At 39.5% G+C, this 24,337-nt stretch overlaps 1 protein-coding gene and 1 pseudogene across 2 annotated transcripts in view; one reads left to right on the top strand and one right to left on the bottom strand.

Annotated features, from left to right (window-relative positions):
• The window catches only part of PRKAR2B (protein kinase cAMP-dependent type II regulatory subunit beta), a 102,870-nt gene that overhangs the window by 7,396 nt on the left and 71,137 nt on the right, over positions 1-24,337 (top strand). For both annotated transcript variants that reach the window (XM_030307775.1, XM_030307774.1), the window contains exon 2: positions 19,939-19,974. In XM_030307775.1, coding sequence (XP_030163635.1) covers positions 19,939-19,974 — 36 coding nt within the window. The remainder of the gene's footprint in view (positions 1-19,938; positions 19,975-24,337) is intronic.
• LOC115527294 lies at positions 20,897-21,636 on the bottom strand (annotated as a pseudogene).

Raw genomic sequence — 24,337 nt, 5'->3', positions numbered from 1 at the left:
TAAAAAAAAAATCATTCCAGTTGCTGATGTTTAAAAATGGTTCTGCATTAAAAAAAAAAAAAAAAGACAAAAGGTCAAAATATAAACACATGTTCCACATAAAAATGAAGCCAAGAAGATATACTGTATACAGTTATTCCCATATCTGTTTGGCTAGGGACTGACATTGTTTAACTTATATTAGCTGTTCCAAGACAAAATAGCTCATGGGAGTGATATTGAGGTTTTTTGTTTTTGTTTTTGTTTTTTGATAAAAAAGAAGGCAAAAGCTTCCATTTGTTTAGATACATTTCAGTTGAGCCCAAAAAACATCTTTCCAAAAAGTTATGCTGAATTAAAAAGTGACTCAGCTGTTTCATTTCAGTTACTAAAGCTAATGTTTGTTAAATGATGCTCTTTTTGTTTAATTATAATTGTTAACATTTTTGGCTGCTGAAGTGCCAGACAGCAAGGCCATTTATCCATGTGCCATTTAGGCCTCTCCAAAGTAAGTGATGGAGTCAGGATTTGAACTTGACATTGTGAGTTCAGAGCCCATCTCCTTAACCATGGTACACCTAATTTTCAATAACTCTGATAGCAGGAATATGGTTGAAAAGAACCACATACCAAAAAATAAGCTATCTACTTTTAACTCTAGAAATATATAGTCTGGCCAAGTGTTGATCTGTCCCTTTTACAGTTGTTTTCTCTGTGTATCCCATTAAAATTAGCACTTCATATACTTTTACAAACTTGACAAAATATTTACTTTTAGAAATGAACACCTAATATACTGAGCTATTTAATTCTCAAAACTATTTATTTTTTTATTAATGTTTTTTATTCATTTTTGAGAGAGCAAGAGACAGAGTGCAAGCAGGGGAGGAGCAGAGAGAGAGGGGACACAGGATCTGAAGCAGGCTCCAGGCTTCGAGCTGTCAGCACAGAGCCCAATGTGGGTCTCCAACCCAAGAACCGTGAGATCGTGACCTGAGCCCAAGTTGGACACCCAACCGGCTAAGCCACCCAGGCGCCCCCTAATTCTTAAAACTTCTTTATTATATACCATCACTAGGAGAATGTATTTGAGTATGAACTCCCAACATATGCCTTTATAAATGCTATGCAGATACCAACATATTAACTTATTTTATACATGACAACTCACCCTACGATATAAACTTTGAAAGGGAGAAGTAAAAACTAATTGTAAACAAGTCCTAATTTTTTTTCTTTAAGCTGAAGGATTGCCTTATGTTCTTCTTGGTGTGCGTGAACCATTTTGGAGACCAAAACTTAACTTGATATAGTCTGTTAATGTATAAGGTGGCTGTGATGAACTTTGCTTTCCTGATTTAAGCTCCTACATTATAAAGGACCTGTAGGTAGTAGGGGCTTGTGTGTGTGTGTGTTTGTGTGTTTGTGTGTGTGTGTATTTTAATAGACATTCATTAGGTAAGTTAATTGTTTGACTCAACGGAAGTGTGGTAAAATAGAGAAGAAAATCCTATCTTATGAGAAAGAAATAAGATCCAGGCTTTTTTTTTTTTTTTCTTCTAACTTGTAGTCCTGTCTGCCTCTTGAAGTCCAACATAGATTGTAGAGTACTTGCATTCTTTGTGCAAATTTTGGGGATGTGACAAAGAGAAGCATTCTATTATAGGTCTTTAGTTCAGCATCACTAAATCATGGACGTGTCAGAACTAAAAGAAAATCAAAGTTTAAACAGTTTAAAGAAATGCAGTTTCAAAGAGTATCTCAGGAGGGAAATCTCTGGAGATGACAGTTGGTCAGGAGAGAGACTTTTCAATATCTCCTTTTTTGTAACTGAAAAAATGTTTATGATATACTTATATTACCTATTAAATAAATTTTAACTGTAAAAAGACATGAAAGAAAGGAAATTCTTTTGTGTCTATCCAGTAAGTAGTAAATAAAACACAGCCTTTAAAAGCAAAACACCAGGGTGCCTGGGTGGCTGTCTGTCATTAAGCATCTTACTTTGGCTCAGGTCATGATCTCATGGTTTGGAGTTCAAGCCCCGCTTCAGATAAAAAGAAAAAAAAAAACGTGAGCCCTGCTTCAGGTGAAGCCCGCTTCTCTCTCTCTCTCTCTCTCTCTCTCTCTCTGCCCCTTGTGAGATTCTCTTTCTCTCTGCCCCTTGCTCACTTGCACCTCCACTCCCAAAATAAATAAAGAAAAGAAAAACACCACCACAACCTTTAGAGGCATACGATACAGCACAAAACTGATATAGTCAAGTATTCTATGAGTTATTTTCTTGGTTCTTAGTGCCCAGTCCTCTTTCCTTAACTTTCTGCCAAATCCCACCCTTTCTCCAGAGGTTAACTTACATTTCACCCCACAAATAATCTTTGCAAGTGTAAGATTCCCTGGTTGACATTAATGCTATCGGAATGGCAGATGAATATGCCTTGCATCTCAGTAAGCTTTGCAGTTGTGAGCTGCCCTTGCCACAGGCAGGCAGGAATATGTAGAAATATGCTCTCTCTCCCCAAAGCTCTCCTGCCCATAGTAGGTGCTCCAGTGTATCTTAAATTAACCTCACTTGAATAGTAAATGTCCATAAATGTGTACTTCTTATGTGATTGAAACTTTCTTAAGGCATGTAAACATTTAAAATCGTCTTCTTTTGGAGCACCTGGGTGGCTCTGTTGGTTGGTTAAGCGTCCGACTTTAGCTCAGGTCATGATCTTGCGGTCCTTGAGTTCGAGCCCCGTGCCGGCTCTGTGCTGACAGCTTAGAGCCTGGAGCCTGTTTCGGATTCTTTGTCTCCTTCTCTCTGCACCTCCCCCACTCGCTCTCTCTCTCTCAAAAGTAAATAAACATTAAAAAAAATATTTTTTTAAATAGCCTTCTTTATTTTTTTTTAAAGTTTATTTGGGGGAGGGGGGAGGGCAGAGAGAGAGGGAAAGAGGCTCCCAACTCAAGCAGGCCCAATGTAAGGCTCAAACTCAGTAACTGTGAGATCATGACCTGAACCAAAACTAAGAGTTGGAGGCTTAACAGACTAAACCACTCAGGCACCCCTAAGATAGTCTCCTAATAATCCTTTACATTAATGCACTTTAAAATGTTTTCATTTCATAGCCTGTCTGCAGCTATGAAGGTTTCGACTTCATTTAAAGATGAGGCCATATTCTTTCAGGCTGATATTTGGTCACTCTGCAAAATGCAGAGAGCACACGCATACAGGCTTTTCTTGCCGGTAAGGATTTCTAATAGCTTTCTAATTGAGGATACATTCGGACCCACCCAGACTTCTGTGTCACTGCTTCTGCTTACAGGAGCTCCATGCCAAATCCGAAACTAGTCTGTGGCCCTGAACCTGCTTTGTCCTTTTCTTATCTCTCCCCCCTTCCTCATCATTCCTCCTTCAAGCCTGAATCTTGCCTACCTCCAAAGCTCCTTTGCCCTCCAGCTTTTCCTCAGGCAGCACCAGCACACCCATTCCCTTTCTTTGAGATTCAGATTGACGTGTCTGCCAGCCTGCTTACCAGCCACCTCCACTTACTTGTTCTTTAGGCGCCTCCAAATAATTTTGTCTTAAAATGTTTATTTTCTGCCTCAGTTATTGCCTGCACTACCTTGTCACTTTTCCCCCTCCACTAATGTAATAAACATGGTCAGGAGAGCCCCCTTTGCTTTGCCTCACATTTCTTTTCTTTTTTTTTTAATGTTTATTTTTGAAAGAGAAACACAGAGACCGAGCACCAGTGGAGGAGGGGTAGAGAGAGAGGGAGACACAGAATCCGAAGCAGGCTCCAGGCTCTGAGCTGTCAGCACAGAGCCCGACGCAGGGCTCCAACCCACGAACTGCGAGATCATGACTTGAGCCTGAGCTGTCAGATGCTTAACCAACTGAGCCACCCAGGCACCTCTCACATTTCTTAAATCCAGTAGTTTATGGAAAACAGATTGCTTTTAGTTGCTGAAAACTTAGTGACATGAAAAATCAGAAACAACGGAAATTAAACAAAAAACATGACTTACTTTGTCATGGGGTTTGGATTTGAATCCAAATGGCTGGCTCTGCCATTAATAACTTTTGGCACCTTGAGCAAGTTCCTTTGCCATCTGTGACTCAGTTTTCTCATCTATGAAATGGGAGTAACGATAGTACTCACCAGAGAGGGTTGTTGTAAGAACCGAATGAGTTAACAGTGTTTGGCATACAGTAAAGTATTATATGCACGTTTGTTGGAGGGAGAGTGACAGAAAGAACAGGCGACATTTAGAAGTCGGTGAGAACAGGACAGTTTTAAAAATGAAGTTTGATTGGAAATGTGAGAAACTAGAGATTGCTTTCAAAGCAGTATAGTAATAGTACTTTTAGAAAAAAGTTATTAGTGAAAAATATAAAAGTAAAGGCTTTAGATCGTTTAGCTAAGTGTTTCAGACTTTAAAAACCCCATGCTCCTTTAAATCTCAAGCACTTTAATTCTATTTGACATGTAAGGTAAATAGTCCGATCTAAAAAAAAAAAAAAAAAAAAAAAGCAATGGCATAAAGCTTTGCTTTATTTTCACACCATCTCCTCCCTTGAGAATCCGTGTTTAACTGGTAGAATAAATAAATTTGTGTAAACTTCTCCCAAGTTTATAGTTTCATTTAAGTTTTCACAAGTCATTTTAAAACATCTTAGGAAAATGTAGGTAAAAGTATTGAAAATAGTCAGTTGATTTAAATGAGGCAGATGCCTGTAGTAAAAATATGAATATGTGCCTAAAATATAAATTAATTGGGAAAAAATAGTTACATTAAATTGACAGCTTGTTGCCATTTCCTCATGTCATAATATTTATGAAAGTAAGCTCACGGTGGGACAAATTTCTGCCTTCCTAAGTTTTCCATTAAAATGCAGTTTTATTCTGAAAACCCATAATTCTATACTTGCTCCATTGCACATTGTTAGCTTAATATATTTTTAGGAGAAAAAAAAAGACCGTCTTTTTGGATACGTGGCATTGTTCACAGGTCTTTGATTTCCTAGTAGACTGTCACTAATGACAGTTTATCGATAAGGCAATATTAGGACTTTTGATTCATAATAAGTCCTTAAAATAATTTCCTTGTAATCCCTTAAAAAGAATCCCAAAGGCATTTCAGTGTTTGAATTCTAACAAAAACTCATTTGTAAAAAGAGGATTTTATGTAAAATATTTTAAGAGAATGTTTAGCATTAAAAGGGTATGAAGTTTCAGTTAATGAAAGATGAATGAGTTCTGGAGATCAGCTGTGCAGCAGTGATGATAAATACTGTACCGTATTGTATGCTTGAAATTTGCTGAGAGTATAGATGTTAGGTTAAATTTTGACACACACACGGTGGTAAATAACTATGTAGAGGTGATTGAGAAGTTATTTAGCTTGATTGTGGTGATCTTTTCACAATGTATACATACATCAAAACATCAAGTTGTACACCTTAAATATATACAGTTTTTGTAAGTCAGAGATAATAACGTTAAAAAAAATACAACATGAACTAATCTGGTTGCTCTGATAATGTCAGAACATATTTGAGAGATTTTTTTCTGCCAAAATTAAGTAGAGCGAACATTTTTTCCTTTTTTCAAATTGTGAGAGATTTCCAATGTACCGAAAAGAACAGAGACTAAGTAAGGAACACTCACCTAAGTCATCTTCTAGCTTCAACAAATTTTAACAATTATACACGTGAGGCTTTTTTTTTTTTCCTGAGGCTTTTTCTTTTAAGAAAACACGTGTGATAGAAGTTCCTTGTGTACTCCTTTCTTACCCCGTTTTCTTAACTATAGATCCCCATAGATCTCCACCACTGTGATAAATTTAGCATTTATATTTTCTATGCATGTTTTTGCACTGTTACTACATAGGCATTTATTCATAGCTTAGATATAGTGCTATTTTGCATATTTTCAAAGTCTGTATAAATTGCGCCACTTATAAAAGTTTCATTTATGTAAATTATAATTTTCCACTGTACTTTTGAGAATAATTTTTGAGATGTTATATTGATTTATGTAGCTTTAGTTCATTTTTTTAAAAAAAATTCTTTTTAACATTTATTTTTGAGAGACAAAGAGGCAGAGCATGAGCGGGGAAGGTGCAGAGAGAGAGGGACACACAGAATCCGCAACAGGCTCTGAGCTGCCAGCACAGAGCCCAACTCTGGGTTCCAACTCAAGAACGATGAGATCATGACCTGAGGCCAAAGTCAGATGCTTAACGACTGAGTCACCCAGGTGCCCCAAGTTCATTATTTTTTTAATTTTACTTTTACTTTTACTTTTTATTTAGACTGCTATGTAGTATACCTTTGTGTAAATAGATGCTTTATCTAGTCTTTGATAAATAACTTTGGGTGTTTCTAATTTGTTGTCATTACAGTGTTGTAGTGAACATTGTATGTGTGTATGTGTGTTATGCACATATACTAGAGTTTTTAAAGGTGGTTTTCAAAGTGTGTTCTGGGACCCCTTGAAGAATCATTCCCCTCCCAATTCTAGACCTTTTCAGGGAGTCTGTGGGGTGAAAACTATAATAATAACAGTGTTCTTTGCTTTTTACCCCCCCCTCATTCTGTCGTAAGTGTATAGTAGAGTTTTTCAAAGGGTACATGATGTGTGATATTATAAAACATCTGAAGGTAGAAGCTGATATGAGAACCTAATTGTCCTCTGTTAGATTTGCAAAATTGTAAAACAGAGTCATTCTTTTTACTGAATTTTGTTTTGTTTTGGAAAATAGTTATTTTCCATAAAAATACGTTATTTATAATAACATGTAATTGTTTTGTTGTTGGTAGTTTTAAATATTTTTTAAATTTATCAATTTTAATTTCTAATACAACAATTATCAGTGGATATAACCTATTAAAGCAAATAATTTTTAAGAGTGGAAAGAGGTTTTGAGACCAAAAGGTTTGAGGACTGCTGCTGTAGGTAGATACTTAAGTGTGGCAAGGCTGGTTGTACTGCACAGCTTTAACCACACCTCAGACTGTTGTGTTTACACCACTTTATTTTTCAGTAGAGGGGAAGAGTTCCTGGTCCTCCACATTCAAGGTAACATATGTTATCAGATTTGAACAAGCTTTGCCAGCAGGATGGATGTTAAAATCTCATTGTGAATTAAATTTGCTTTTTCCTGATTACTAGTAACACTGGGCATCTTTTTATTATGTTCATGGACCATGTTTGTAGTTTCTCTTCTGTGGAAAATTTTTTTATTCTGTGCCATTTTTCTCATGCTGCTAATTGTATTTTTCTTCCTGATTTATAGGAAGATTTCTTTCCTTCTTCCTTCTTTTCCTTCCATTCTTCCTCTTCCTCTTCTCCCTCCTCCTCCTCCTCCTCTTCCTCCTCCTCCTCCTCCTCCTCCTCCTCCTCCTCTTCCTCCTCCTCCTCCTCCTCTTCCTCCTCCTCCTCCTCCTCCTCCTCCTCCTCCTCTTCCTCCTTCTCCTCCTCCTCCTCCTCCTCCTCCTCCTCCTCCTCCTCCTCCTCCCCGTCCTCATCCTCCTCTTTCTCCTCGTTCTGGTTACTAATCCTTTGTTGGGTAACATGCATTAGAAAAATCTCACAGTCTTGAGCCTGTCTTTTCATGTTGTTTATGGTAATTTTGGTTGAGCACTTTCTTGATTTTAAGCTTCTTAATTCCTAAATTTTAAGTTGAGTTTCATACCTAAGGATTTAATACAGTGATAATTTATTTCTCTGTATGGTTTGAGATGGGAATTTCATTGCATTTTTTAAAATACACAGCATAGGGGCGCCTGGGTGGCGCAGTCAGTTAAGCGTCCGACTTCAGCCAGGTCACGATCTCGCGGTCCGTGAGTTCAAGCCCCGCGTCAGGCTCTGGGCTGATGGCTCAGAGCCTGGAGCCTGTTTCAGATTCTGTGTCTCCCTCTCTCTCTGCCCCTCCCCCATTCATGCTCTGTCTCTCTCTGTCCCAAAAATAAATAAACGTTGAAAAAAAAAAATAAAATAAAAAAATAAAATAAAATACACATCATAGGGGCACCTACCTGGCTTGGTCAGAGCGACATGTGGCTCTTAATCTTGGGGTTGTGGGTTCAAGCCCCATATTGGGTGTAGACATTACCTAAAAATAAAATAAAATAAAAAAACATGCATCATTTATTGACTTTTTTCCCCACTGATTTTTGAATATCAATTTTCTATGTATGTGTGAATGGGGGCTCCTGGGTGGCTCAGTAGGTTAAGCATCTGACTTTGGCTTAGGTCATGATCTCATGGGTCGTGAGTTCAAGTTCCACATCAGGTGAATTCGAGCTCCGCTTTGGGTGAGCTTGAGCCCCTCATAGTGTGAGCACAAGCCCCGCATCTGGTGAACACCCTTGCTTAGGGTAAGCATGAGCCCTGCTTTGGGTGAACCCCACTTCTCTCCCTCTCCCTCCCCCTTCCCCTTGTGGGATTCTCTCTCTCTCTCTCTCTCCCTTTCTCTCTCTCTGCCCCTCACTCACTTGCACCCTCTCTCTCTCTTAAAAAAATAATAAATAAAAGAAACATATAAACGTGAATGTACTTAGCATCTTTATTCTTTTCTGATGGTTTTTCTATTTGTTCATCAATATCTCTGAGTTAATATGACTTTCCATGGTCTTGATGTATGGTAAGTAACTTCCACCTTATCTTTCTTCAGAATTGTTTATTCATAGGTTTTTATTATTCCATATGTCTTTTAGGAGAAGCTTTTTAAATTTTGTGAAAAACTTCATTTGGGAGTTTTATTGGAATTGTACTTGATTTATAAAAAATTTTGGAGAGAAAAGACATTTTAATGATATTGAGTCTTACTCTACACGAACATGATACATCTCCATTTATTCAGTTTTCTCCAAAAAGGATTTTCCTATCTCTTCTTAGTTTTATTTCTAAGTAACTTATCAGTTTTGTTCTTATAACTAGGAATTTTTGTCTAGTACATATTCTGTCATTACTGAAAATATATAAAAGGAACTGTAAAACTCAATAATGAGAAGCCCCTAATCAAACCGAGTTAAAAGACTTGGCCAGTTTAATAAAGAAGACATCGGGATGACCAATAAGCACATAGGATGGTGCTTGGGATTTTTAGTTATTAAGGATATGAAAGTTAAAACCACAACACAACGCTGGGGCGCCTGCGTGGCTAGGCATCCAACTCTTGGTTTCAGCTCAGGTCATGATCTTGCAGTTTGTGGGTTTGAGCTCCATGTTGGCTCTGTCCTGGCTGCACGGAGCCTGCTTGAGATTCTCTCTCCCTTTCTCTCTCCCTCTCTCTGCTCCTGCCCATGTGCTCACATTCGCACGCACTCTCAAAATAAATAAACATTAAAAAAAAGCCACAATACACAGAAGAATGGCTAAAATAAGTAGACATACCCTACATTGGTGAAGATGTGGAGTAACTAGAACTCTCTTATATTGCCTGTGAGAATGTAAAATGGTACACCTAGGAAAAATGTGGGTTTTTATAAAGTTAAACATTTCCCACCTATAACCCAGCAATCCACACTATGCATTTACTCAAGAGAAATAAACACATATGTTCACGAAAAGGATTGTATATAAATATTTATAGACACTATTCAGAATAACCCAAACTGGAAACAACCCAAATGCCCATCAACAAGAGAATGGGTAAACAAATTATGATGTATTTATACAGTGGAATACCATCAGCAGTAAAAAAAAGAACAAACTATTGACCCTTTCAACAGCTAGAATGACTCTCAGGTTTTTGGTTTTTTTTGTTTTGTTGTGTGTGTTTTTGTTTTTTTGTTTTTTGTTTTGTTTTGTTTTTAGAGAGACTGTGTGTGCAAGCAGGGGAGAGGGAGAGAGAGAATCTCAAGCAGGCTCCACCCATGCTTCGCATGAGCCTACCACAGGGCTCCATCTCACAACAGAGAGATCACGACCTGAGCCCAAATCAAGAGTCAGCCACTAGGGGCGCCTGGGTGGCTCAGTCGGTTAAGCGTCCGACTTTGGCTTGGGTCATGATCTCACAGTTCGTGAGTTCGAGCCCCGTGTCAGGCTCTGTGCTGACAGCTCAGAGCCTGGAGCCTGTTTTGGATTCTGTGTTTCCCTCTCTCTCTGCTCCTCCCCTGCTCATGCTCTGTCTCTCTCTCTCTCCTTCAATAATAAATACAAAACATTAAAAAAATTAAAAAAAAAAAAGTCAGCCACTTAACTGACTGAGCCACCCAGGCGCCCCCTGAACCTCACGTTTATATGAAACAGATGAAATTCAAAGCCAGGCAAAGCTAAACTGTGGTGATAGAAATTCTAATAGTAGCTCCCTATGGGGTAATGAGGATTGACTGTGTAAAGGGGCTCATGGTGCCTGGAAATGTTTATCTTTTTTTTTTTTTTTAAGATTTTATTTTTAAGTACTCTCTACACCCAGTGTGTGGCTCAAACTTACAGTTCCGAGTTAAAGAATTGCACATTATCGACTGAACCAGCTAGGCGAAATGTTTGTATCTTGATTGGAGTAGTGTTGGGTACATACATGTATACATTTGTCAAAATTCATCAAATTGTGCATTTCACCGTATGTCAGTTTCATCTTGATTTTTTTTTTTAATTGGAAACATGGATGCTCTTGAAGTCGTTTTCCACATTTTAATTAAAAAGTGCCAGTGTTTTCTACACTGATTATCTTGTGAATTTTTTCATTATTTCTGTCGGACACTAACATCTGGGTTATGTTTTCATAATTATGAGGCATAAATGGGATTGCTTTTTGCTCCTTGTACAAAAAGCCAAAGGTTAGTTAAGCTCTATTGTTTTTAAGTCTATTTTGTATTTTCAGCCAATCCTGTATTTTCACTTACAGGTTTCACAATTTTTTTTCAGTTTATTTTTTTATTTTTGAGAAAGAGAGAGAGCAGAGGAGGGGCAGAGAAAGAGGAAGACTAGAGAATCCCAAGCAGGCTCAGCACTGTCAGCACAGAGCCCAATGTGGGGCTCAAACTCATGAACTGTGAGATGATATCCTGAGCCAAAATGAGGAGTCAGACACCTAACCAACTGAGCCACCCAGGCGCCCCCAGGTTTTACACGTTTAATACTTATATGAATATCACTTAAATTTGTCTATATAATGGTTAGGTGTCAGGAAGCCCACCTGTTATGTTAACTTCCATTGTCACTATTCATTTGGTATTTGTTGAACCTAATTTATTTCCAACGGTGTTTTAGACATTGGGGATACAGTAGTGAAGCAGACACACAAGGAAGGACCCTCTGCTCACAGAGCTTGCAGACTACTGGGGGAGGAAGCTGACAATAAACACAATACACTCGATGCCTTGAGATAGCACTTTGAGCGCTGGGAGGAGCTCTAGAAAGGAACTGGAGGGGCTGCTTTCCACTGGGTGTTCACCGAGAGGCTTCGGTGGTGACCTCCGAGCCAAATACAGGAATAGCAGGGCCATGTTCACTCTGTGAAGTCATGGGGGAGGGTTTGAATGTAGCTTTTTGTACCTTTATTATTAGACAGCCTTGATCATAATCCCTGATTATTTTCTCGGTTGGTCTTCGTTGTATTTTTCTTAATCACCCCTTTCTGAGTCTGGTTTGTGTGTGTGTGTGTGTGTGTGTGTGTGTGTGTGTGTGTGTGACTTTATGGTTGTGTGACACTTTGAACTCTTGTAGCTTTGGGTTTTTCCTGGTAACTAGTCTGGATTGTTCACTTTTTAAAAAAATTTTTTTAAAAAGTTTATTTATTTTTAGAGAGAGAGCAAGAGAGAGAAAGAGCATGCATGAGCAAGGGAGGAGCAGAGAGAGAGAGGGAGAGAGAGAATCCCAAGCAGGCTCTGCACTCTCAGTGAAGAGCCCAACACAAGGCTCAAACTCATGAACTGTGAGATCATGACCTGAGCTGAAACCAAGAGCTGGGTGCTTAACCGACTAAGCTACCCTGGTGCCCCTAGATTGTTCACTCTTACCAACAGACCATTAGTCTCCACAAAAATCCCCTTTGCATGTATTTAATCAAGTACATTTAGAAGAGACAGTTTCAGTACACACAGAAGTGGAGATTAAATTTATGTAGTTTTGACAATGGCCTTTCCCTATATCTTCTCTTCTGAGCCCACATTTCAGAATCCTAAAGGTGTTTGGGAACCTTTCTCTCGGCATTGTCGGTGTCTCAGTTCTGTGTGTAAATTTATGAGCTTAGCAGCCTTAGGACTCTGCTAAGGTTATTTTCTGCTCCTAAGAGGACATTTTGGGTAAAGTTGTCATGAATTAAAAAGTTGAGAATCAAGTTCATTCATAAGCAAAAGTAAGTAGGAGTGGTTTCTTTTCCTGGTGTAATAGTTATAGTTTATCATCTTGGTGTTTAAAAATATCAGTTATATTTTGAGGAGTTTGGTGTATGAATAGAAAGAACAAAAATGTACATCTTTTTAGTGGTCCTTCAAGCTGGCACTTTCTAAAAGCTCAAGTGTCTGTCTTTCATCCTCCTCTGTCCTGCCTCCAGCCAAGCTCCATATGTCCAGGTGAGTTGGACACCTGATCTCACGTTGTGTAATCAGAAAGGAAGAAGAAAATTGGTTCCCCAAATGCCTGCCCCTCCAACAGTTCCCATCATGTCTGATCACAAGTACTTGGAGGGCACATGGCTCATAATCTTTGTCTCCTGGAGACCCAAGACTGGGAAGCTTTGGAGAGTACCCTCCAAGTGTACCCAGGAGCCCCTCTAAAGGCCTAATCCCAGTGGGTTCGTGGGCACTGGTGTGTTTGGAAACCAACTCAGGCTCACAGGACAGCAGCAAGTAAGAGTATCTCTGAGGATTTGCAAATGTGACCGGGGGCTCATCTCATCATCCTTTGACAAAATATAGAAAATAAGTGGTCCTTCTCAGTGTCAGGAATTAAACATGTGTAAGAAAGTTTGAAATTGTGTCTGTTAGGTTAATTCGCAAAATATTCAGGTTTTGTTGTTTATTTGCTTTTTTGCTGCCAGTCTTAAAAAAGTTAATTCTTGCTCGGTTCAAGGGTAAGGCTGACTTCACTTTTAATTTTTGAAACACAAGCATAAGATAAATTAATTCATTTTGAGCTAAGTGTTTACTGTGTCAAAAATAATTAGCTTACATGGTCTCAATTTACATAATTTCCAGAATCTTTTATTTAGACAGTTAACAGATTCAGAAAGTGTGTATTGCTAGAAAAGGCAGCTAATAGGAGAATAGGGATGCTAATTATTTGGTTGATTCCGAGACTACTGTGTATATCTCATTTCAGGGTATATGAACACTTTTCTGCAAAAGCTCCATTTTGCTAATGTGGCTCCAATATAGACAGTGTGATTTTGTGTGTGTGTGTATTTAATGACCATAGACACAACTGAGGGCTCTTTCTTCTTCTTTTTTTTTTTTTTAATGTTTATTTTCATGTGAGAGAGAGAGAACATGCCAGTGCCCGAGTTGGGAAGGGGCAGAGAGAAAGGGAGACACAGAATCTGAAGCAGGCTCCAGGCTCTGTGCTGTCATCACAGAGCCCGACACGGGGCTTGAACCCACAAACTGTGAAATCATGACCTGAGCCGAAGTCGGATGTTTAACCTACTGAGCCACCTAGGTGCCCCAACAATAAATTATTTAAATTGCTACAATGTGTTCCATTACATTGTTTGAACCCATCACCATTAGTGAACCACCCAGGCGCCCCAAGAGCTCTTATTTCTTTAACTTGGCGCCTCCTTCACAGTCGTATGCTCAGAGATGTAAACTATGCACTTCTGTCAATCTGGCTTTCTGTTTTTGAAGACCAAACTCATTGGATCATACTTAAAAACTTAAAGAATTTAAGTTTATTTAAAAATCTTCTGTGGAATTTACCTGAATTTTTTGGTTGGGTAGCTGCTTGGCATGGTGTAAATCCTTCAGTCATTTTATTTGAAAATACGACTGGACTTGGTCAAGCTCTTCAGGGACAGGGGCTTTTGTATGTCCAGTGCCCTGCATCCACATTCTGTAAAGCAGTAAAATGAGTGGGACAAGGAGACTTGTTCTGTTTACTTCACAGAGTTTATTGATTCCTGCCCTGTGGGTGTTTACTTAGCGCCTTTTGTCTCAAAGCTTTGGCTTTGACCAAGGGCCTTGAAGAGGTGAGGAGATAAGCAGCTGCTGCTGGCACTAGTTGAGCTTGAGTCACAGGTGTGGGAAGCTGTTTTCACTGCCAGGAATAGAGAGACTCATTCAGGTTACCTCAAATAATAGAGCAATTTTCTTGTAAGGACACTCTGAGTTTAAAGAAGGCTCGAATCAGTTATACTTCTGGGTCTCCTGAGAGCAGAGGAATTAAGACTAATCCAGTGGAATATAGTCTGGGAATGGAGGAGATCACTGGTTAGACAAGCTTGTAGATACAGGAACATAGGACTCTTCAGTATTCCACTGGAATGGCAGTTGGGAGAAAGTCAAACCTATATGAATATTGCCATATTTTTCCTTGAGCATTCACTAAGATCGTAGAGAATATCCCTTAGAAGTGTTAGGAGTTGGTGATGCGTGGGTAGCTCAGTTGGTTGAGTATCTGACTCTTGATTTTGGCTCAGGTCATGATCCTGCAGTCATGGGATCGAGCCCTGTGTCAGACTGTGCGCTGAGCCTGTTTGGGATTCTCTCTCTATGGAATTCTCCCCCATTCACATGCACTTGCTCTCTCTCAAAAAAAAAAAAAAAAATGCTAGGAGTTTTGTAAATCATATTTGCTTGCTTTTTCAGACAGATGATACATTTCCTATTTTTTTCCTTTTGTATTCTTCTAGTCTGCAGTAGTGTGTGTGTGTGTGTGTGTGTGTGTGTGTAAGTAAATGCACACAGAGCATCCACAGACTAGGAAAATCTGAAGATGGAAACCAAGAGTCTGGGAAAACTTAATTTGACTTGTCATATTTGAAAACATCATCTGTTAACCTTTTCTTTTGTGAGTTTATACTGCTGTCTACTTACTATGTTTTGAAAAATGGTAATATTAAAATTGGTCATAGTAACTCACAGTAAATAAACATCAGTTTCTTATATTTGAATAGGAATTTAGAATTTACAGGCATTTTCAAAGATGTTTTCTTTTTTTAAGTTCTTTAGTTTGTTTTAGTTTTTTTTAATTCTTTTCTGAAGTTCTTAAAAAAATTTTTTTTTAGTGTTTATTCATTTTTGAGAGACAGAGACAGAGTGCGAGTGGGGAAGGGGCAGACAGACAGGGAAGGAGTTACAGAATTCGAAGCAGGCTCCAGGCCCTGGGCTGTCAGCACAGTGCCCAATACGGGGCTCGAACCCACAAACCATGAGATCATGGCCTGAACCGAAGTCGGGCGCTTATCTGACTGAGCCACCCAGGCACCCCTCTGAAGTTCTTTTAAAATTCTTTCTTAAAACCCCCTGTGAAAGGAAGCAGGCAGGTCTTATTTTTCATATTTTAGAAGTTGAGAATTGAAGTCAAAGTTACACTATCCATCCCAGGTGTCATGGAAGGTGTTGGGGCGTGGCCCCAGTTAGGGCAGGCCTCCTGACATCCAGTTGGTTACCCTGCCCTTGTGTGGCAGCCCTCGTTGACAGAGTTAACCGGATATTGGCAGTGTCCTTCCTCACCTCCCTCCTACTCCCCTTCTCTGTACCTAGTTCCTGAGAGAGAACACAGGCACAATGGGCGCAGATGTACATACATTGCTTTCTTCACAGCAAGACTCCCATTCTGAATCACAACCTTCTTCCTCATTTTGGTAGCTAGACTAAAAAAATCTAGAGAGATTGTGGAGATTATTATTAGTTTTTTTTTCTTAATGTTTATTTTTGAGAGAGCACGCATGAGTGGGGAAGAGGCAGAGAAAGAGGGGGACAGAGGATCCAGAGTCTGATGTGGAGCTTGAACTCACAAACCACAAGATCATGACCTGAGCTCCTGAAGTTGGATGCTCAACCCACGGAGCTACCCATGCGCCCTGAGGTTGCGATCAGTTTGCCAAAACTGTGCAAGAAACACTTGTGCTTCGTCCCTGCAAACGGGTATGGAAGGATATGGATATAAGGGATTGAGTTCTTGGTAATTGTTGTCAGAACCCAGTGTTTACCTTGACTACTACATATCACTTGCCTGGTGCTCTCATCTCCTTAATTGCCTTGATACCATGTCCCATTCACTATTGGGAGGTAGAAATGATAGTCCTATAACTTGTCTACTCACAATTTAAAAATTGATACAATTTCTAGCAGAAATTTATAAAGGAGAAATAAGGGAAAGTAATCCATAGTAAGTAAAATGTATACCAGCAGGTGTGGACTTCAGTATGTACGTGCTCATTTAGTACTGGTGACTCAGATACCTGAAGTGGCATTGCTACAATGACATGATTTTTTTTTAAATGTTTATTTCTTTATCTTGAGAGAGAGAGTGTGTGTGAGCAGGGGAAAGAGAGAGAGAGAGAGAGAGAGAGAGAGTCCCAAGCAGGCTCCATGCAGTCCGTGTAGAGCCCGATGCAGGGCTGAATCTCACAAACCATGAGTTCATGACCTGAGCCAAAATCAAGAGTCTGATGACGCTTAACAGACTGAGCCACGCAGGCATCCCAATGACATGATTTTTTGAAATGATGAATGTCTATTAGTAAAATTCAAAAAAAAAAACAAAAACAAAATACAAAAAAAATCCTACAAAATCTTTTTGATTTATGGGGTAGTTGTGGCAAATGTAATGTATATTAAAACTGTGTAGGGGCGCCTGGGTGGCGCAGTCGGTTAAGCGTCCGACTTCAGCCAGGTCACGATCTCACAGTCCGTGAGTTCGAGCCCCGCGTCAGGCTCCGGGCTGATGGCCCGGAGCCTGGAGCCTGTTTCCGATTCTGTGTCTCCCTCTCTCTCTGCCCCTCCCCCGTTCATGCTCTGTCTCTCTCTGTCCCAAAAATAAATAAACGTTGAAAAAAAAAAAAAATTTAAAAAAAAAAAAAAACTGTGTAAAATAATGGTGTTTATATATAAACATTGGAATGATTGAGGTTCTGATGGTTATAAGTTGACTTTTTTTGCCAATCTGAATGTCCAGTGGGATACTTGAAAGCAGTGCAGGACAGAATGGTGAGATTCAGGACAGTTGTTGGTTGTGCATTGTCCACCATATGCCAAGGACGTCCTCTGAATTACTTTGACAATTAGAAAAAAATGCCTCCACAAAATTAGAATACACTTTCTAGATGGTGATGGCACTTGCGTTGCAAATCTCTGCCTTAAACACTTCAGAAAGATGTAGAAACCTAAGGGATCCCAAGAGAACAAAGACTTCCCAACATTTCAGATCAGAAACTACTAGTGCTGTGATTTCATTGTCTCAAGAGCCTGGAGAGAGCAAGAGGGGAATGTCTACTCTATTTTTGCTGCAAGGCTGAGATAGGTTTTTTTGCCTTCCTCATGTCTTTGTTTGCCTGCACTATCTCTTCTCAGCATTCCTGGGGTGGAAATGTTTTGCACTCTCTCTGTTCTCTGTCCTTGGAGTTTGCCGGGGAGGCTTTCGAAATCTAGACTAGGTTCTGAAGGTGATGTGAAAAAGGGGTTTGAAAGTGTCTAAGAAAACTTTTTCCTTTATGTGGTAAATATACATAACATTCACTTTACCCGATGAAAGGTTTTTTAATAGAAGTAATTTGTCACTTTGCAAATATATGGTTAAATTATTGTGGTATATACGTAATGGTAACTATCTCCCTTGATCAGCTGGAAAGATAGAATTTTCTGTTAACTGTAGTATTTTAATCATAGGGCTTGTGAATTGTTTCACAGAATTAATCCTGGGACGCCTGGGTGGCTCAGTCAGTTAAGCGCCCGACTTCGGCTCAGGTTATGATCTCATGGTTTGTGGGTTCAAGACCTGTGTCGGGCTCTGTGCTGACAGCTCAGAGCCTGGAGCCTGTTTCCAATTCTGTATCTCCTTGTCTCTCTGTCTGTCCCTCCCCTGCTCATGCTCGGTCTCTCCCTCTCAAAAATAAACAAACATTTAAAAAATTTAAACTTTGAAAAAAAATTAATCCTTGGTAACAGTGGCAATCCACATGGAAGGAAATATTTACCTATTATTGTGTGATTTCAGGAGTTAGCAATTTTGCTTTCTCTTTTCTCTGAGGCAGCATTTTGGTGCTAGATGTGCCTCGGTTCACATTCTCCAGCTCTGCCACAGAGTGGCTTTGTGATCTAAAGCAAATGAGTATCTCTGAGCTTTACTGTAAAAATGTCCTCATCAGTAATATGGCCACGCTGATATTTAATACAGTTGTTGCAAGGGTTCCTGTAATACATTTGACACAGTTTTGTTCTAGTACAAGTTCCTACGCATCCACATTTTTCATGGAGTATAACCACGGTGCAGATAAAATTTTTGTCTTTTTAACGAATTTTTTTTGAGTTTATTTATTTATTTTGAGAGCACGAGTGAGTGGGGGAGGGGCAGAGAGAGAGAGAATGGGTGCTGCAGCCCAGAGAGATCATGACCTGAGCTGAAACCAAGGGTCGGACTCTTAACTGACTGAGCCCCTTTGGGTACCCCTTTCTTTGTCTTCTTTTTTAACCTGACCTATTTCCATAGTGTGAACAATTTTTATAATTATTGTTTTGAAGTATTAAAAAGTATTATAGCATATAATGACATTTTGCCACGAAATATACTGTGGACATGATGTCCTTTCTGTGTATAATATGAACCTTAACCTTACCTGCTTATCTCAAGAAATAAAGCTCTTGAAAACCTCACTTCTTGCCATAACTGTTAGCAAAAGCAGGAGGAAACAACAGGCCTGAGTTGAGTCTGGGCAGTGGGCCCATCGTAGGCTTCCCAGGTGAGAGATGCACGTCCACAGACCACCCTTTAGTATGCCGTTTTGGAGGCCATGACCTCCGGGCTGCACAGAAATGATCAGAACTATAAATATTAAATCTGAGAATACCAAAGATATACTGTGCTTCACTTCATAATGATTTCAGTGTAAATGAGCATTTTTCATTTTGTCTTCTCTTTTTTTTTTTCATTGTGAAAGTGATGCTGCTACATAGAAGTCTCCTGTCGACCAAGAAAGAATCCACTGAAGGTTTAAGCAGACAGACATTTATTTGGGCTAATTAGAATTGCAATTCAGGAAGCACAGATTCAGGGAGAAACCCGAATCCTAGGTTGTTGCTGGATCCAAGGAGGTCAAAGGACAGGGTAGAGTTATCAGTCAGAGGGCCAAGGGTATAGTTCTCGTTCAGGTCCTCTGTGCAGCACAGGGATTGAAACTAAATTACCTGGGATTGGTTGGGTTAATATGCAGATAAGGGGTTGAGTTTGTTCAACTGCATTGGCTCCTTTTGAAGTGCAGAGTGAGGTGAATTCTGGTGTCCCCTTGAGGAGGAAGTTCACACCCAGCTGAGGGCTTGCAGCTGGCCGAAAGGGTTTTTTTCCTTAAAGGTCATGGTTTTTCTGATGAGGTCGTGCATAGATTCCTCCTCCTCTGTGGCCCCCCAGCTCTGTTTTAAAAAGAGACTCTGTTAGCTAGGCTTGTTTCCTGTATTTTGAAATCTCCTTTTATAAGACATATTGATTTTTCTTTCCCTAGTAGTATTTCTGTTAGATAAATCTCTAAAAGTGGAGACACACACAAACCCTGCATGGTCCTTGATGTGATTGCCAAGTTGTTTCCAAAGATATTATGTAGATTTACATAGAGATCCCTAGTCAAGAAGTTTCAGCCATCCAAAACTTGGGATTTTTTAAAATTTAAAGTGTTTTGTGGGAGACTAATTTAACAGGTGAAATTTTAATTTTAATTTCTTGGCTACTAGTGAATTTAAACATTTAATTTTCATATATTTGTGACACTTCCTTTTGCATTATTTATTCTTATTTTTCCTGTATTAACTTATGTAATAATATGTATAATAATATGTAATCATATTGTTTTGTTTTTTTCTTTTAGCTCCGGTAATAAACCGATTCACAAGGCGCGCCTCAGGTAAGCCAGCCTGTATTGTGATTTTACTTATTAATGGTGACATTTCTTAACTAATGATAGTGGTATTGGACAAGAATGTATGGTGAGAATAATTACTATGGAGTAATGATTTATTTGTCGGTTATTTTCCCTGAAAACAACCATGTGATGTAATCAAGAACTAGGAAATAATTGGAAATGTCCTCTCAGTGTTTAAACTTATAATCAGACGGTGCATTGGAGCTAATGCACCTTTTTTTTTTTTAAAGGAAATCCCAGTTTCTTTATTATTGAAAACCATCAACTGGTTGTTGGAAGTAGGAGACTAAGTGAAGCCTCATACCTGCCCAAGAGCTTTCTCCTGAGCCCCACCATACAAAGGAACGTCTCAAACCTATGCCCTTTCCTCCCAAACTCCAAAAATTAGGGGGATTATTCAAAACTATCTCCAATGAGTAAACTCAGTGGTTAAAGGTTTCTTCTGGGGACCAGTGACAAAGTTAGCCTTATTAATGAAGGCCACAGACCAAGCCAGAAATGCCTAAAGAAGTAAGGGTCCTTGAGGGAAAAATCCTAGTACAGACTCCATACCTAGGCATTTTCTGATAGGTTTAATATAATCTAGGCAGACTGTGCAGGTCCACTAAGAGGAAGGATGAAAACACTGCCCGGTGGAGACATGTGAGTGGTGGACAGCAGCTGATACTCTGACCCAAGCTTGGAAGGCAAGCATTTCCTCCTCCATCATCAGAGATCTCTCCCTTCTTCCAGTGAAAGTTGGCGACAGCAGTGGAGGCCTTCCCAGAGGGTTCCTGTCAATTCCCTGAAAGCCTCCTTAAAATCAGAAGCAGCACCCTGCCTAACTGAGGCAGAGCCAGAGGGAAAACATAAATAAAAGGCCCAGGCCTCAGGCAGGGCCTGTGGTTAAGGAAGGGGCAGGACCTCAAAGGTGAGGAAGCACTGACAAGGCAGGGATTCTATTTGTCCTTCTTGCTTTCCCGTCTGGCGCTTCGGTGGTGGTTGGGGCTACAGGCTGCTCCTCAGGGATGTGATCTCCAGCCTTTGATAGCTTCTTGGCCCTTTGATACAGCTCATTCAAGTTGAATTCTCGTATCACATTCTCCTCAGAAGGTGCAAGAGACAGCTCATCCTTTTTTGTCGATCTGTGGCCGCCGCATGACCTCCTTGCCACCTTGGAACAGGATCAGAGTAGGGAGCTGCTTGGCGAGGGGCGACCTGCTCACTTTGTACCGTGTACTAACATCAGTGTAGCATCCAATGTCCACCTTCCCCAAATTTAGCCCTGTACAGTTGTACTTGAGGGGGAGGTAAGTATAGATAGGAGCAAACGACTGGCAGTCATTAGACCAATTGGCAAAGAACTCCACAATCTAGGTGACCCTCCTTTTCCACTCCAGCTCTTCATCAATGGTTTTGTCATTGAAGTACTTGATATACTCAGGGCCCATATCCGGCTGGGGGGGGGGGGGGCTTGCATGTCATCAGGAACACTATGCAAAGTGTGATGTAAAGCAGGCCCATACGAAAATCCAGATGGAAGAAAAGAATTGCATTGGCCACTTTACTAAACATGAAGTTGTTGCCTGTATGTTGCTCCACAGCGATAGATCTGTGGTTCTTCGTCATCCTGGTGGCACTGAGGAACATCAGGACCTCTCCTTCTTTCCAGTCAGAGTCACACAGGTTGCCGTCTTCGCATTGCGTGGGGAGACTCCCAGTGCACCTTTTTAAATGGAGACCCTCACCCCAGTTTTATTCCTGTTCTTGATCAGTTATTGTCTGCATGGTTAGCTGATGTACCAGCCACAGTTCAGAAGCAGTGATTTAGAAGATGGGTAAAGGACACCCTAGAAACAGTGGTGGATGAGAGTTTTTAGGAAGGGACAGGATAACTGAAAATACTGTGGGAGAACTTGTCGTCCTGTGGCCATTTGGAATAGGAGCTAATTGCTTTACATTTGTTAATGCCCCTGAGGCTCTTGCTGTCTTAGAGATATCATAGGAACCGAATGCCTAGTCACAGTGATAGACCTTCGCCACTCACGAGTGCTTGAATTAGATTCTTGGTACGGTGCACTACCTGCATTGGTAGGGAATACTGGACACAGTTGAGAACATTTCTGTCCAAAATGGTTTAAGTAAAGTGAGTTTGGGCATTGAAGTGGATCAACTATTTGGAAAAGTTACTTCCGTGGAGTGCCTTCTTCTCTGAAGACAAATGACACTGCTAGGTTTGATTTGAGAAAATTACTCTTTCTTTTAAATATGACTAGAATTTTTTTGTTGTTGAAAAACATAAGGTAGATGTTTCAGACACGTCATTTTTGACATTTACATAACACAGATGAGTAATTTATTTCATAAAATCACCTCATTTCCATCTGGGCTGTATTATTAAAGGTGTTTTAAGGTTAAGTTTTATTTTTTATCTGCTGGCAATTACTGGTACAATTTATTCTTATTCTGTAGTGACCAAATCTGTGAGGAAAGAGGCAGGGATTAAGTAGATGTGCTGTGTGGGGATAGTATCTACTTCATCCTCCTGAGCTTTTTGTATGCTGAAGACATACTTATTTTATTTTATTTTTTTTAATTAAAAAAATTTTTTTTTAAGTTTATTTATTTTTGAGACAGAGTGAGAGACAGAGCATGAACGGGAGAGGGGCAGAGAGAGAGGGAGACACAGAATCGGAAACAGGCTCCAGGCTCTGAGCCATCAGCCGAGAGCCCGACATGGGGCTCGAACTCACGGACCGCGAGATCGTGACCTGAGCTGAAGTTGGATGCTTAACCACCCAAGCCACCCAGGCGCCCCAAAGACATACTTATTTTAAATGTTGCAAACAAAGAGCGGATTGTAATGGCTTTTGTGGGATGAGGAATTATGCTTTATGTCAGCAAGGCATCGGACGTTACCCAGAGTAGAGCCATCAAGTGTGAAGGTGCTCCAGTGCAGGGATGTAGTCTTTTATGAGCAGTGGTGGCAAAAGAGAGGAGCAATAAGATGGAATCTGTAGTGTGGTACCTTTTCTTCTTGTAAAATTCTTTCCACAGCCACATAGTTTAGGAGTTTTAGATTAAATTGTCTCCTTTTCTGTATCAAACTGTGTGATATGAGACATTTATATCTGGGCAAGATGCATTAGTGTTTGTTGTACAGTATACTTATCATCAACTGATAAATCAGGGGCTCCAGCATGTAGGTAAATTTTGAAGCACCATTATTTTCGTATCTCTACCACCACTAAGTCTGTGTCTGGTGTATCTTGGGAAGACTTGGTTGGAAATGTAGAGAAGGTGGAATGCCAGCAAAGAAACACTCATTAAAGTCAAACGTTGTGCTTATTCCTAGAATCACGGGCAATAGGAAATGTCAGGAAACAATCTGACTTAAAGAAAAACAAACAGGATGATGTCAAGCTTAAGGGTTGCACTATGTACAGCAATAAGCCTCAAAAGGAGTAAAAATTGTTACCCTAGTAATATAACATGCTGAAACTCATTATGAGAATGAATCTTGACATGGAAGGAAAAGACGACCAGCTTTTGGAGACCCCCTGTGCTAAGCATTTTATGTACATCTTCAGTCTTTCAGGCAAGGAAAATAAAATTATATTTACTACCTTAGATAAAAAGAGCAGTGCTATAAGAAGGAAAAAAAGGAATGGGACCTGTTAATCATCTACATGTCTGTAATTTATTTGACTTTCTAATTTTTTTATAGAAGTTTGTCTAAAACTATTCCAGGAAAGAAGAATATTCGAACAGTCTTAAGCCATCCCGAGGAGGAAATTCTGTAGTTCTCTTTGTTAATTTAGTGGCTGAAAGTAACTTAATTTAGTAGTAGAGATATATGTCAGTTTGTTTTAAAGTATCATTTCCTGAAAATAATAAATGTCTACTTAAAATGTAGAACTTCATACTTGGTCATTAACAATAATTCTTAGGATATCTTTTTCTGATGGAGTTTTATTTCAGAAATAAATTTTCTTTTCAGAAATAAACTATAAAACTTATGTAAGACCTTGAATTTCGAAAAAAAAATAAGTCAGGTAAAATCAACCAGAAGCTTATGTGATATGAGTTTTTTTCTTATTCACTATTTTTAAATAATAATTACAACAGTAACTCTTGTGTAACATGATATAACATGCTATGGGTATTGCTAGGTAATCAGTTGCTGTTTATTGAGTGAAAACAGAGAATATGTTACAATATATTTCTCAACTTGTGGCTGAGTTCTCTAAATCTTTTAGGTTTTGGCTTTTACTATTCATACTCCATCTTTCAAAAATGAATATTTCAACCTGAGTAATTGGAATAGAACATTTCTCCTTTTTGTGTCTTTTTCATTTATTATAGT

The sequence above is a fragment of the Lynx canadensis genome, chromosome A2, assembly GCF_007474595.2.
Source record: "Lynx canadensis isolate LIC74 chromosome A2, mLynCan4.pri.v2, whole genome shotgun sequence".
NCBI classification, from domain to species: Eukaryota; Metazoa; Chordata; class Mammalia; order Carnivora; family Felidae; genus Lynx; species Lynx canadensis.
Note: the sequence above shows the minus strand (reverse complement) of the source record. Positions and strands in the feature narration are given on the sequence as shown.